This window comes from Pogonomyrmex barbatus, unplaced genomic scaffold, assembly GCF_055798465.1.
Source record: "Pogonomyrmex barbatus isolate J1 unplaced genomic scaffold, ASM5579846v1 scaffold9, whole genome shotgun sequence".
Taxonomy (NCBI): domain Eukaryota; kingdom Metazoa; phylum Arthropoda; class Insecta; order Hymenoptera; family Formicidae; genus Pogonomyrmex; species Pogonomyrmex barbatus.
In genome coordinates this window covers 7,543,646-7,558,900 of record NW_028297193.1, presented here as the reverse complement: position 1 = coordinate 7,558,900, position 15,255 = coordinate 7,543,646, and the positions used below count along the sequence as shown (strand labels likewise).

At 38.9% G+C, this 15,255-nt stretch overlaps 1 protein-coding gene across 1 annotated transcript; it reads right to left on the bottom strand.

Annotated features, from left to right (window-relative positions):
• Positions 1 to 651: 651 nt before the first annotated feature.
• Positions 652 to 14,821, bottom strand: LOC148934594 (uncharacterized). The gene is made up of 2 exons (XM_089085089.1): positions 14,686 to 14,821; positions 652 to 11,685 (listed from the first exon to the last, which is right to left on the bottom strand). Exons 1-2 carry the CDS (start codon positions 14,775 to 14,777, stop codon positions 11,463 to 11,465), a joined length of 315 nt encoding a protein of 104 aa, XP_088941215.1. The 5' UTR covers positions 14,778 to 14,821; the 3' UTR covers positions 652 to 11,462.
• Positions 14,822 to 15,255: the final 434 nt, after the last annotated feature.

The window sequence follows — 15,255 nt, the reverse complement described above, 5'->3', positions numbered from 1 at the left end:
AGATTGTAGTTTCTTAATTTTTTGAATATCTCAATTAATCTTTTGTTATGTTCCTTTAAGTTTGGTCCGTATATTACGATGTCATCTAGACTAGGCATTTGAGCCCTTGTAATCTGGTTAGCACGGAATTCATAAATCTCTAGAATGTTGCAGGCGCATTTTTTAATCCAAAGAACATTCTATTAAACTCATAATGTCCATAAGGTGTGGAAAATGCTTTTTGTTTTTTGTCTGTGTTCCTCATGCATGGGAATTTGATGGTATCCCGATGCTAAATCCAACGTTGTAAAATATTTCGCGTTTCTCAGTTGATCTAATATGTCGGTGGTATTTGAGTGCGGAAAAGAATCGCCAATTGTTAAATCGTTTAATTTCCGAAAATCTACTATTCGTAGTTTTCGTTCTCTAGAAGCGTCTAATTTCTTCGATATTGTGACATCCTGGGAGGTCCTGGTAGGTCGGACCGAAATCAGCAGATCCTCGACCGCTACACTCACACGTTATTTATGGAATTCTTTTCCATGCGATTAAGAGGGTAAAACCTCAAGATTAGATATTGCGAAGGAAGTGGGTAACAGGAATGTCGAAGTGACTTTTATTTTCAGGAAAGAGTTTCCGATTTTGGGAATAAGGAATAATATAATATCACACTTGTGGTATTTGAATCGGGATTTATTCACTGTTGCAAATATTATATGTACACTAATCCAATTATAGAATTTATTTATGAAATGCGACACGCGATTAAGAATTACATTGTTCGTAAATAGCAAGTTGCTCAGCCGCTAAGCGATGCTGATCAAATGGTTAATTCCTGAGCAAGTGCAAGTGCGCAAAGGTATCGTCACTTAAGGTTTTTATATGTTGCCAAAACATGGAAGGGGTGACCTAAATTCCAATGTTACGGACCTATGAGTTTGAATAAAGCCTGTTATTAAATGGTCTTGGCACGGTTTTCCTATTGTTAGTCTACTTTTATTATGAGTCAGCTATAATTCATACGTTTAAGACTTTCTAGTTGTTCTTGACATAGTTTTCTATTGGTTAACTTGCCTACATTTGCTATGAGTCAGCGATGACTCATGATACTAAAGTATTATGGCGGCCTTGACATTTAACGTTGGCCTACTTTCGCTTACAAACTGACCATGAGTCACACTTGTGACTATTCGGTCAACCTATTTTTGTTTCCAAAGAGTTATATCTCATTATAATTCTTTTTATAATTAACAAACATACAGTTTGCTCAAATTTAAGCTTTTAAATATTAATCTTCACAATATCGTTTTAGATATACTTTTAGATATACAATTTATAATAATAATAATGATTACATCGTATAATTAGTATATCTAAAATATATCAGTATAACTCGTTTTACATTTGTAATACATTATTTATTAAATATTTTCAGGTACAAAATGGCTCTGATTGTGATTGGTTAAATTATTAGGATAATTTTCCATGCATATTAATATTCAGGATTTTTATCATAGCCATAGGGTTAATGTTAATGATAAAAGAAAAGCAACAATTATGAATGTGAGCCTAGGATGAAGATTTCTAGAAGTTGAACGGTTTATACACGGTTTATACATTTGCCTGCTAAACTGATTTGGGTTTTTGAAGTAAGTATATGTAAGCAAGTTTATAATTGTTTAAATATCTTCTAAACGGTGCGGATTAGGTAAGTATGTGTAATGAAGTAAAATGCAGGATTTCTGTGGACTGTCTAAATCCTTTACAATAATTATTTGTTAATATAATAATTTATTTATTTATAATTTTCATTAAATAAAATTCAAATCGTAGAATTTCTCTTCTAAGATAAAATATGTTTCTATCGTGATTGTTTACATAATTCTATAAAGAAAACTATATCTTATAAGGAAATGTATAATGTACGTATATATGTATATGCTTGTATATACTTTTAATTTTGTTTATATCTTGAGAATTAAGAATCGTAGCCACAAACTGTATGTATGTTTTCGAAAGGATTTTCGATGGAGAATGTATCTATATAGGGAAAATATCCATATGAGGATATCAACAAAATTTATCTTTAAAATAAGAGTATGTATCAGGTGAACTGTTGAATAAATGTTTTGTCATGAATTTTGTTATATTGTCATTATGACTTTTATTCCCTATTCACATCCTTTCTATTGTTATTAATTTTGTTAACTTTTATATTTATTAAAATGGAACAAAAGTGAAAAATTTGATATACAAAGATTTCTTAGTTTCTGAAGTTATATTTGACGATATAAAGAAATTGGTTGGTTAATAATATGATTTTATTTATTTATATAATTGTTAATAAAAATATTACAATGTACCGATAATTGTTTTGTTATATTTTTTGTGCATTACGTGGGCGAGGTTATATTTCCTACATTTGTTTTTTTATTCGTTATTTACTATTTTATATTAATTTGTTAAGTTGTTTTGTTGTTAACATTGAAATGCTTAAATAAGGATGCGATATTAGACTTTATTTTCTTTGTTACTTTATTGAACAGTCCGGAAAAGTGATTTCGGTATGTTCTGTTTTGGTTAGTGAGGTTCTAGGAAAAATTTACTAAAAATATTAAAGCTGTAGTAGCGCCATAAGATTGTGATAAGAAGCGGCCATTTTGTATAAGTTTTAAATAATTTTAAGCGGTATATTCTTTTATTATATGTATAGGAAAAGGATTTACAGTGCTGTCTCCTAATATAGTTAGTCATAAATAATTAAAAATTTTTTGAAAAATTTATACTGAATATGACTAGAGATACTCTCGGCGCTGGAACGTGACAGTATTACTAGTAAAGGAGCGTTCTATTAACTCGTGCTGGGACGGATTATCCCGTCATCCAGCATTTTCTCTATCTGTTTATTTAGGCTCCTGCTTGTGCTTGTGCTTCTCCGGCACTATATGGTCAGACATTCACCGGTGCGCTATCTGTCCGTGTATTAATTTCGTGTGCTATGGCGATAAGTGATCGTTTTCTAGACGAAAGATATCACAAAAATCTTCGCAAAAGATAAGGTGTAAGGCTTTTCTTTTATTGTGCCGTTCCGGTCGCAACTCGGGAATATGTGTCGGAAGAGGAGCCACAACCACACATTGATTATTAAATAAAACACTTTAACCGATTTGGATGTTCGCTAATTTCGAATCACGCATCACTATCGTATCACACTTACGATCCTATGCGTCGGTATTCGTATGTCCGCGCCTCTGATTCTAGGCCCGCGCCTCTCGTCGCTCTTTTATCGGTCCGCTGTTACGCAGCCTCGGCGTTGAAACGTTGTTTGGTGCATCAACGTTTCGACACGTGTTGTCGGAATCAACGTTCTTTCCGAATTGCACATCGTTCGCGCATTATTCTTTATTATTTTTTAATTTATATTTTAATTACATAATTCTCGGGTTAGTCAGAATCCTTGGAATTCTGACTAGTCGGCGATGTCACGAGGTCGAGTTTATTTAGGTTACCTCGCAACATCCCTCCCCCCTTGGAAAAAGAAAACAAAGGAGAATTTTCTTTTAGCCTAGCGCTTATTATAGTCGTACAATAATATTTCGAAACGCGGTACGCAATGCTTATGCTAATCTTATAGTTAAATTTTACATGGATTATTTTGTTTTTTACATCTATTTTTATATTCGTTTTACATTTGCTCTTAGTATCATTATTTCGTCGCAAACCTTCAGTGTTACGGGGGATTCTTTCTTGCAATTTCTTTTTTTTTCTTACAATTACAATTATTATAATACGGTAGCGATTACAATTACTATTAATCCGCTAAAGCTAATCGGACATACAAAATGGCTATTTCTGAAACTATACATATTTTCGTCTACCTGTTTGTTTACTTCGTCTTCTAATATGTTTAGTCTAGCGAGTTCGAGTGGATTCTTTATTATCGGTTGTAACTTAATATTTTTTTATCGATTGATTAATTCCGCTGTCGCGCGGCGTGAGCGTTAAATTAAAGTCTGATAATTGTGTCTATATATATCTCGGCAACAGTAACTTCGTTACTAATGTTACTTCGAGCATTGTTAGTTTACATTTTCCGTTAATTTTCCGTTTATTTTTCCCGTGCTGCTTAGCTCTAATTGTTGTTCCGGTGACTTATCGCATTGGATATTTATTTTTTGGTTTGCTATCATCGAATATAGCCACGCTTGTGGTTCCACAACGGTGTACTACGGTGTACTAGACACTACGCATCGCTGTTCGCAGTTATCGAGTTGGCTCGATACGTTTACATAGACTTGCACCTCACATGGTGCGTGTTAATATGATAGACAGGGAAATCTCGTTCGCATGTGTACAGTTGTCCATCTTGTATATATGTTTGTAGTTTGTTTTCGTCTGGCAATATGTAGTTGATATGATTTTCTTTATCTATCGCTACCGGGTGATGAATTTTTACAAATGTGAAAGTATCGGTTGCGTACCGATAATGATACAGTTTTTATTAGTTTAAAATGTTGAAAACGCGATTACCAGGAAACGAATAATCGTGTAAATATCCGGTTTATTATAGTATGCGTTTATCGTTATATATTTTTGGATCATACGCCACCCGTATTGTAAATGGAAAATATAGACCTTCGGTCAATTGAGTCGCTGCTTCTCGTAGCTCTGTTATGATCATTTCTAACGGTAATAGCTGCGCGTATACTATTCCGTTTTTAGTCAGTGATAAATAATCGATTATATTTTCTACGTCCTTTGTAAAGTCTGTCATTATTGTCCGCAATGTTAGTAAGTTTTCGCCCATGTCCTCGCGTTGCGTATATTTCGCAAACTGCAATTCCATCCGTGCCGTTCTATCTGTGACATTCCGCAGTATATTTTCAGCAGTTGTGACTAACCATTTTTTTCAATGCATCCATGTGCCCTATTGTGGCGTTGATAATTTTGATCTGAGTTTTCGTCGCGTGTTGTAACATCTGTTAGCCTTCTTGCAGCATTTGTATTTGCTCATTGAGGTGCTCCTCGTCCTCGGCATCTATAGTGTTGAATAATGTTTTGCTTATCGTGCCAATCGTGTTTATCAATCCTCGTTTATTATCTCTAGTAGTAGATAGTTCTCAGTCGCATAAACAACTGTGTTAATTTTTCATTGTCTTTCTGTATTATTCTGTATTATTTGCATTGTTTGTATTTGTATTTGTACTGTTTTATGTTTTTACAAGTAAACTGGACAAGTCCGATGATGCTCTTGCATTGTTCGCTGGTTTGATCTAGGTATTTTTCTATCTGTTGCGTTCTTTTTTCTAGCGCGTTGATGTCCAATTTAATTATTAATTTCCAGGTCGTTTGCACCTGGTTCATCGATCCTGTTTCCTCGAAATAGACGCCTGGCGTGTTTTGAAATTTTTTCACGTATGGCGGTGCGACATCTTTGCGCTGCATAAGAGTCATTGTATGGCCATTATCCTGAAAAGTTCGAGAATCATGTTACACCTCCTTATTCTATTTAATTTTTCTTATACTGTTTGGTGCATGCCAGCTCACCAGTAGCTTTCGCACCGGATGATTATTCAGATTATTACCGTCATTTTTCGTACGTTGTACGGCTGTACCCGTTGCTATATGCCTATCCTTTGCGCGTGTGACCGCGTCTATTGGCTTCGTGTCGCGGCTCCGCGCGTGCGGAGCACATGAATGATATGCGACGAAATGTGTATTTCACGGGGCACAGTGCACGTACCCCCAGACGGGAGCCATGGGTTCGTCGGCGATTCCTGCTGGATCGGATTTTAGTCATTGTTTGTGACACTTCCGGGGTACGACATGTGGAAGTGTTGCCACCGTAACATTAAGGTAAGCGTATTTCATTATCTCTCTCTCTTTTTTGTATGTCGCTTGTGCATTTTTCTTTTCTTTCTCTCTCTTTCCTTTTTTGTTAGATCATCCTGAAATGTTAACAGGTATTTATTTCCTTGCGTGGGGACCGTAAATGGTCCCACGATGTCCAGGGTGCATTTTTCGAATGGTTTCTCTGCCGTTTCTGTTAGTACTAGAGACATCTTAGTTTTTGTGCTTAACTTATTTTTCAATACTCGCATTTTGCGATGTAATCTTCTACGTCTCTTATTAGTCCGTACCAGTTGTGTACTAATTTTATTCTATTTATTGTGCGTGTAGCACCTTGATGTCCCCCGAGGGGAGCATTATGACATTCGTATATTATCTGCTCTTTCTCCTCCTTGCTGTTATTTCGCGCTCTTCCTTATTACGCTCGACGCTGTTTATTTGAGTATCGCGCGCGATCGGATTTCTGCTAAGCGCGTCAGCGTTTGTATTGCCTTTGCCGGCCTTATGCACTACTTCATAGTCGTATTCCTCCAATTTGAGTCTCCATCTAATTAATCGCGAGCCCGGATCTGTTATGCCAAATAACCAGATCAATGGCTTATGATCCGTAATTATTTGGAATTTTATTCCGTATAGATACGGTCGAAAATGTTTGGCAGCCTATATTATGACTAGCAATTCCTTTTCTGTCATATTGTAATTCTGTTCCGCTTTGTTCAGAATTCTGCTCGCGTAAGCAATTGGTGGGTCTTGGCCCACTGGCCCTTGCAATAATATCGCTCCGATGGCATAATCGAATGCGTCTATTATTAATATAAATTGTTTTGTGAAATCGGGGTAACTCAGAACTGGCGCGGTCATCAGCCTCTCTTTTAATGTTTCAAACGCGTTTTTTTGTCGCCCAATTAAATTTTTCATCTTTTCTGATTAATTTTGTTAGTGGTTTTGCGATCTTTGAAAAATTTTCGATAGATCTATAATACCCAGCTAATCCTATGAAAGACTGTACATCCCTCACTTTCTTGGGTACTGGAAAGTTTATTAGCCGTTATTTTTTATGGATCCGGGATTATACCGTTTTCCGAAATAATGTAACCTCATTATCATATCTTTTCTTAGAAATTCGCATTTGCTTGGTTGTAGTTTGAGATTATAGTTTCTCAATTTTTGGAACACTTAGTCGCTTATTATGCTTCTTTAAGTTTGGTCCGTAGATGACGATGTCGTCTAAATATACAATCACAAGGCATCTTATGCCCTGTATTCCCGCTAACACTGAATTCATTAACCGCTGAAACGTGGCGGGCGCATTTTTTAACCCGAAAAGCATTTGATTAAATTCGTAATGCTCGTACGGCGTGGAGAAAGCCGTTTTGTTTTTATTTTTGTTGCATTGCTATTTGATGGTAACCCGACGCGAGGTCTAGTGTCGAGAAGTATTTCGCATTCCCGAGCTGGTCGAGTATGTCTATGATATTCGATAACGGAAACGAGTTTCCTATTGTTAAATTATTTAGTTTCCGAAAATCTACGATAATGCGTAGTTTAGGTATTTTGGACGCATCGGCCTTCTTCGGAACGACCAATATTGGTACGTTCCACTGACTTGTGCTTGATCGAATAATTTTTTCCTCGAGCATTTCGTTATCTGTTTATTCACCTCCGCCTTATGCTTCTCGGGCAAGCAGTACGGTCGGACGTTAACCGGTGCGCTATTCGTGCGCGTGGTGATCTCATGTTGCATCGCGGTCGTGTGCGAGAGTGAGTCACTTTCCAAATGAAATATATTACCGTAATCATTGCATATTTGCCTCAACGTTTCTTTCTCTTCAATGTTAAGATGAACTGTGCGTAATTATTCTTGCACTCATTTTCTTCTTGCACTCATTTTCTTCTTTCTATAGTCTCGGTGTCCTTCTTCGTATTGAGCATCTCAATGCTCTGCGTCTCTATTTCTTCTAAGTTTATCGGTATACTTATCTCAACGGGTTCTTCTGTCGTATTTATTATACTTATCGGACAGGTGAATTCCTTGGGGTCCAGACAGCATCCGATAAATACTCCTGGCCTTGGTTGCTCTTGCCTTATTATACCCACTTGATTTCTATTAGTAAATGTTTCAATTATTGGTTCGCTACGTGATTTCAGTAATACCTTTTGGTATGGTTGCAATTTTAAATCTGTTTTACCGATACTTAGTATCTTTTTTCCGTGATCGCATCTTGCCTTTTGTTTGGCTAGGAAATCAATTCCAAGTATTCCTTCGTAGTCCATAGGGAAATCATTTCTCACCACGTATACTGAATGACGAATTTCTTCCTTTCCTAATTTTATTGTTACTTTCACCTTTCCTAGCGTGTGGATCTTATGTCTCGCCGGTTAACACAATGCGTTTCTCGCACTGGAGAAACCGCGGTTTCGCTTTTGAAATTTCCAATTTTCATTAAGGTGAGGATAGCACCGGTGTCTAGCAGAAAAGTTGCCTTATCCTTTTTTACTTCTTTTATTAGTAGTGTTACCAATTCTAGTCCGTTGCGCGCTTCTCGTGTTACTTGTACAACTTGATACTTCCCGGCTGTGCGCGTAACCCTGGCCTTCGGTCTGTCGCTTTCTTCACCGCTACTGCTGCTTGACGCTGAGTCAGCGCTCTCTCTTCGCGATTTATCTCGCTTCGTCTTTATCATAGTATTTATTCGCATTTTATTCGCATTATTATTTGCATTACTATTTTTGAATTGGCGGGTGCCTTTTTCGGTTATACCGTGTATCCAGCATTTTGCACAATTATGTCCTGCTTTCTTGCTGTGCGTGCAGTATTTACTCATTGTGTTTATACGCGGCTGTCTGTCTGGTTGTGGTAGAGAGAATCGACTCGTATATTTGCTCGTTCGGCAATCTCTGCCGTAGTGCCCTGTCTTTCCGCATTTGTGACATTGCGGCAATCTATTCTCGCGGATGGGTGAAGTATATTCGCTTTTGGACGTACGAAATTTCCCGTTGGTTCCCTTAAATTTTTCCTCCGCGCTCGCGCCGGCTATGGCGTCTTGCAATGTCGTGTAGTGTTGCGCACGCACTAGTAATTTTATATCATCTTGCAATCCTAGTTGGAAGTTATATAAAGCTTATTGTTGCATAGTTTCTAAGATCGTTCTCTTCGATTCTGTTTTGTCTTGTCGCCCTTCAATCATGGATTCATATAATTCCATGGCTAATTTATCTGTGCGTAATCCGAAGGCTTTTGCCGATTCTTTCAGCTTTTGTTTCAATGTATTAAATTCTAGCTGCAAATGTGTGCTCTTTTGTTGAGATAGCACACTTCCTCTCGCTTTAATTGTGCAAAATCACGTATATCGCGTTTGGAAATCGATCATGGCTTTTCCTTTCAATTTTATGCATAATATTGCTTCTAATAGCGTGCTTTCTTTTCTCGATTTGTGTTTTTCATAGCATACATTGCCGCGCTTAAAAATTCTGGCAGTTTGTGCGAAGCTCCGTCGAATTCTGGAATCACGTCGCGAGTTTCTTTTAATCGCATGTACGCGTTCACGGGATCTCGCGAGTTCCGGACGTTGTTCATCGTATACCTGTATACCGTTTCTCTCGGTTCATTAATTCCCGCGTCTGTATCCCGATTGTAATTTGTCATCTCTAGTTGGCTCATACGGTTCTGTAACGCTCGCATTCCTTCCAGTATTTATGTTCTTGCATCATTTCTCGCGAGTCGCGCGAGGTTTCTGGATCGGTTTTCCAGTGTGAATGATTTAAAGTGGCTCTCATTTGCTTTGCTTCGTCCACTAATTCTATTAGGTGTACAAAAAAGTTCTGAGCTTTTTTTTAAAGTAAAATTCAATCTTTATTCAAAAACAAACAAAAAAATATTAATCAGCGAAATATTCCCCGTTTGCATCAACGACCTTTTGCCATCTTTCGGGTAGCTTGCGAATTCCTTGACGATAGAAGCTCACCGGTTTCGAAGCGATAAAGTCATCAATGCATTTTCATATCTCTTTCGTATTTCTCTCAAATCTCACGAAATGTGTATCAGCCAAATGATGCTACAGCGACCGGAATAGGTAGTAATCGGAAGGCGTCATATCTGGGCTATACGCCGCGTGCGGGAGAAGTTCCCAGCCTAACGCAAAGATATGGTCCTGAGTCGCTTTCACAACATGTGGTCGAGCATTGTCATGAAGCAAGATCAATTTACAACGTCCTTGGCCAGTAAATGGCCTCTTTTCTTCTAATGCATCGCTCAAATTGGTCAATTGTTGTTGATAGCGGTCTGCCGTGATTGTTTCACCCGGTTGTAACAACTCATAATACAACACACCTTTCCAATCCCATCAGATACAGAGCAAACCTTCTTAGCGTGGATATTGGGCTTTGGCGTCGATGTCGAAGGTTGACCAGTCAACTCATGATTTTCTATGTTTAGGGTTATCATAAAGAATCCACTTTTCATCGCCTGTAATGATTTTGTGCAGGAAATCTTTTTTCCGGAACTTTGAAAGCAAAGTGAGTGCAGTGTCACGCCGACGATTTTTGTTGTCTTCGGACAATTCATGCGGAACCCATCTGCCTTCCTTCTGAATCTTTCCCATCGTATGTAAACGTACAGAAATGGTTTGCTGCGTAACGCCAAGCTGTTCTGCAAGCTCCTTTTCAGTTTGCGCAGAGTTTATATCCAGCTTGCAATTCATCCGTTTCAATCTTTTGAGGGCGTCCAGCACGCGGTTCATCTTCAAGACTGAAATCTCCTTGGCGAAATTTTTGATACCATCTTTTACATATAGTATGACTTACAGCGTTCTCTCCATATGCAGCATAAATCATTGCAGTAGCTTCAGCAGCATTTTTCTTCGATGAAAAACGCGAAGGCTGGAAAATCGAATATGCTCTTTTGTTATTGCCATCGTGAACACTACTGATTTTTGAGGTTATGTGCATCAAACGCCAAACCGTATGGCATTTTAGAAGGCCAAATGTCGCTTTAAAACCGCAAAAGGGCGGGAAGATATATAAAATTTAAATTGTTATTTCGGTTGTATGAAATCTAAAGCTCAAAACTTTTTTGTACACCAAATATATCGGTTACACGTTGCTCTTTTGCGATTGGTCGTAACGGTGTGCTTGACGGCTGATTTGCCATTTCTATCTTGCATCTCGCGAAGCGGTATGGAATTCGATCAGATCAAATACGCTGTTATAGGATATCAGCAAAAATTCTCCGCGGTTGCTTGCGTATCGTTTCTTACGTCGAATCTTGCGTCTGTCGGGCGTAGCAAGTCGTCGTCACGTCTCTCGTTACTCGATAATAAATTGTTATCAATGTCGCTAAGCGAGAACACGCGTTCGATTACAATATTCGGATGTAACTCCATTTGACTCTCTAAGCTATCGTCGGAATAATAATAGTAATTTAAGTTACGAGCCGCGTGGATCATTCGTGTTTTCCGCTTGTGCGGGGCTCGAAGGGCTCGGACTAACAGTAAACGGACGGTGACCTGTATCGCTATGTAACCACGACGCGTGTCTCTCAATAGATTGATATCGATTGATATCTTCGTTCGACATCTATTTTACCGCTTTGCTTAATATCTATTGCACTCGCTTTTAATTTTTTATGACTTACATTATAATTGCAATTTGCATGCTGTAGCGTTTGCTCGCCTGTTGCGGTAGGTCGGCGCCTTCTCCGGTGTCGCTGATATGCTCACTGGCTGCTCTACCGAGTGTCCCTGCTGGGTGACGCGACTGGTTCTCAATTCGTGTCCTTCTTTCCTTCCAAATTCCAGGACGTCGAGAGGGTTGTGATGGCTGCGTCTTCTTCCAGTTCCGGCACTTTGGATCTCACCGCTGCCACCAATTTGTTGTGTCACTTCGGGTGCAACTCGGGAGTGCGTGTCGGAAGAGGGGAAGGAGGGGGCCACAACCACACGTTGATTATTAAATAAAACATTTTATTTAACCGACTTGGGTGTTCGCTAATTTCGAGTCCCACCACTATCGTATCACACTTCCTTACGATCCTACGATACTCGTACGTCCGTGCCTCTAATTCTAAGCGCCTGATACTCTCGTCGCTTTTTTATCGGTCTGCTGTTAGGCGGCTTCGGCGCGTCCTCGTGTCGAGACGTTGTTTAGTGCGTCAGCGTTTCGACACGTGTTGTCGGAGTCAGCGTCCTTATCGAATTGCACATCGGTTGCAATCGGCGCGTTCGCGCATTATTCTTTATTATTTTTTAATTCATATTTTAATTACATAATTCTCGGGTTAGTCAGAATCCTTGAGATTCTGATTAGTCGGCGATGTCGCGAGGTTGGGTTGCTTTATTTAGGTTGCCTCGCAACACTTTCCTCATCATTTAAATGCTCTGTTTGCAATTGTTTGCACAATTTCTCTTTGCGAGTCTGAATGGGTTCCCCGCTTGTGTAGTTACTTAACATCTCCAAAGTATGCATGTGTGCGACGTCTCTCGTTTTTATCTCGTCCACCGTGACGAGAAGCGTTATTATTTCCATGATTCTTCTGTAGTATTTATTACACTTATTGAACACACATTTTCTTTTGGTGTAATCAAACAATTTCCTATGAAAATTCTAGGTTTAGTTTCGATTGCATTTATTATTCCGATACTATTTCAATCGGTTATGGATTATTGTTTGGCTGCGAGGTGTTAGCACGGTTTTCTTATATAAAGTAAAAGGTAAAGAGTAAAGTTTAAAAGTTGCGTTGCCAATGCGGACTTGTTTCTTGCCGTGGTCCCATTTTGCTCGCTGCTTGTTTAAAAAATTTAGTCCCAATATTCCCTAGTTTATGGGGAAGTCATCTCTCATCACATATATAATATGTCGTATCTCTCCGTCTCCGAACATTATCGTTGCTCTTATCTTTCTGAGTGTGTATATCTTGTGGCCTGTAACTCCGGTTAGAGTTAATCGCTCTTCGCGCATTAGTGTTTCTTTTCAAATTTCCAACTTTTATTAATGTTAGAGTGGCGCCTGTATCTAGGAGGAAACTCATTTTTCCTTTTTTCATTTCTCGAATCGACAAGGTAATCAAGTCTAATGTGGCGTTCGTGTGTGGCGTATTTACTTGTCACTTGATGCTCGTGTACGACTCGCGTTCTCTTTTTTCTTCTTCATTGTCGCCGCTACTGATGAACGGCAGTTCATCGTTCTCTTTTCGCTGCTTATTCCTTTTCATTATTACGGCGGTATTTATTTGTCGCCCTTTTCTATTCTCTTGTTTTGTTCGTCTTGGCTATTCCCTTCTCGGGTGTCCGTTCAGTGACCAATACTCGTCGCGCTTATGGCCTGTTTTTTTGCAATACAAACAGTATTTCTCAATATTATTTACGTTTGCTAGTCGTTCGGCTAGCGAATATCTAGTCGTATTGGCTCGAACGACAATCACGCGCCAGATGACTACCGCATTTGTGGCACTCCATTTTTAATTGCGGTTTCTATTCTGTTCTTGATTGCCCCTTGTTTTCTCGTTATTGTAAACTTTGATAGGTTGACTGCCTTTTAATTTTTTTTCGGCTGTAAGGCCTAGAATCGCGGCTGTTAAATTTGTATAATTCCTGGAACGCATTAAAGGTTTGTATTTTTTCGCTTAATTGGAAGTTTTCTAATGCTAATTTCTGAATCGTATCTAGAATTGCCTTCCGTTGTTCAGCGGTGTGCTCTCGGTCTTCTTATGGTAGACTAATAGCTCCATCACTAGATTGTCTATGCGGAACCTATATTCTCGCGCGCTTTCTCCGGGTTTTGGCGAATTATGTTAAATTCTAGCTGAATTTGTATGATACTACGCTTTGCCAGGTAACACATCTCGATTTCTTGTTTCAATTGCGCGAACGTGCGTATATCCCTCGTTTGGAAATCGTGCATAGCCTTTCCTGTTAGTTTCGTGCATAGGATCGCTTTCAATAATGATTTTTCGTCGGCAGGATTTATTTCGCTCGTCGCGTAAGTGCTCGCGTTTAAAAATTTTTGAATTTCGCGACGATCCATTCATCTCTGGGATCATATTGTGTGTTTCTTTTAGTTTCATAAATGTATTCACGGGGCCTCGCGAATTTCTGACGTCGTCCATTGTACGCCCGTCATTTCTATCGGTTCGTCATTTTCTGCATTCCGATCGTAATTTGTGACTTCTAATTGGCTTATGCGGCTCTGTGAACGCTCGCATGCCTTCTAATAACTCGGCCAACATTATGTCTCTCGTATCGTGCGAAGCTTCTGCCGGATCGGGTTTTCAATGCGGCTGACACTTTAGTGGTTCTCATTCTTTTTACTTCGTCTTCCAATTCTCTACTTATTACTTGTCGTTCTTCCGCGATCGGTCTTAATGGCATGCCTGAGGACTGATTTGCCATTTCCGCCAGGTTTGCGTTCCGTGAGGCGATATGAAATTTGGATCGAATACTATCTATTCTACTATCGTAGAAAGTTAGCGAAAATTCTCCGCGACTAGGATTACTTGCATTCGTACCATCACTATTGTCAGATCTGTGCGTCTACCAGTCGTAGTAGAGCGTCGTCGCGTCTCTCGCTATCCGGTAATATACTATTGTCTATGTCGCTAAACGAGAATACGTGTTCAATTACAATATTCAGATGTAACTCCGGTTGATTCGTTAGACTATCGTCAGAGTAATGATCGTTTAAATTCGCGTGAATTTTCTGTCTGCTCGAGACTCGGGGGACTCGGACTGAGCGCTTGGTTGGCTGACTCGCGGTGTAGCCACGACGTGTTTCTTTCTACGAGAGTTTGATTAACTTCCTCGTTCGACATCTATCTAATCGCTTTAACATCTATTGCGCTCGCCTTAATTTTCTATAACTTACATTACAGTTGCAATTCGCATGTTGATGACGTAGCGCTGGCTCGCTGTTGCGGTAGGTCGCTGCTTCTCCGATGTCGCTAATATGCTTGGCATTGTCGCTCTACCAGGTATCTTTCTCTGCTGGGATTTCAGCTCTTCTTCTTTCAGCCTTCTCCTTGAATTTGGTTGTTTATCTTTTCTAGATCACTGGATGCTGCTGCTGCTTCGAAACGATCCCACTGCTGCCACCAGTTTATGTTGTGTCCTTCTTGGCGCTCGCAACAATAATATAGGTTCACGGCTCTATATATGTAATTAAATTATCTACAAAAATTACATGTGTAATCGAAATTTTAAAATTGAGACTATTTATACGACCATATAGTAACATTCATTAACTAGATTTATCATATTTTAAGCCAAGATCCTCTAATCACTTATTTCAGTAGCAGGTTTCATCCCAATACAGAGATTAAGCGACATCGAGCAGAATCTTCAAGTGGTTGGGTGACCGATTTTAGAAACATGTGATGATACGAGATAAATAATGTTTCATCACTTTCTCTCTTTTTTTTCATTTTTTTTTTATTTT

Bases quoted from the DNA above. Each gene is read 5' to 3' on its own strand.
- LOC148934594 (XM_089085089.1), bottom strand. From the start codon at position 14,777: ATGCCAAGCATATTAGCGACATCGGAGAAGCAGCGACCTACCGCAACA. The intron at 11,686-14,685 runs GTAAGTTATAGA...AATTGGTGGCAG, and splicing joins ATGCGAATTGCAACTGTAAT to CGGTGAGATCCAAAGTGCCG.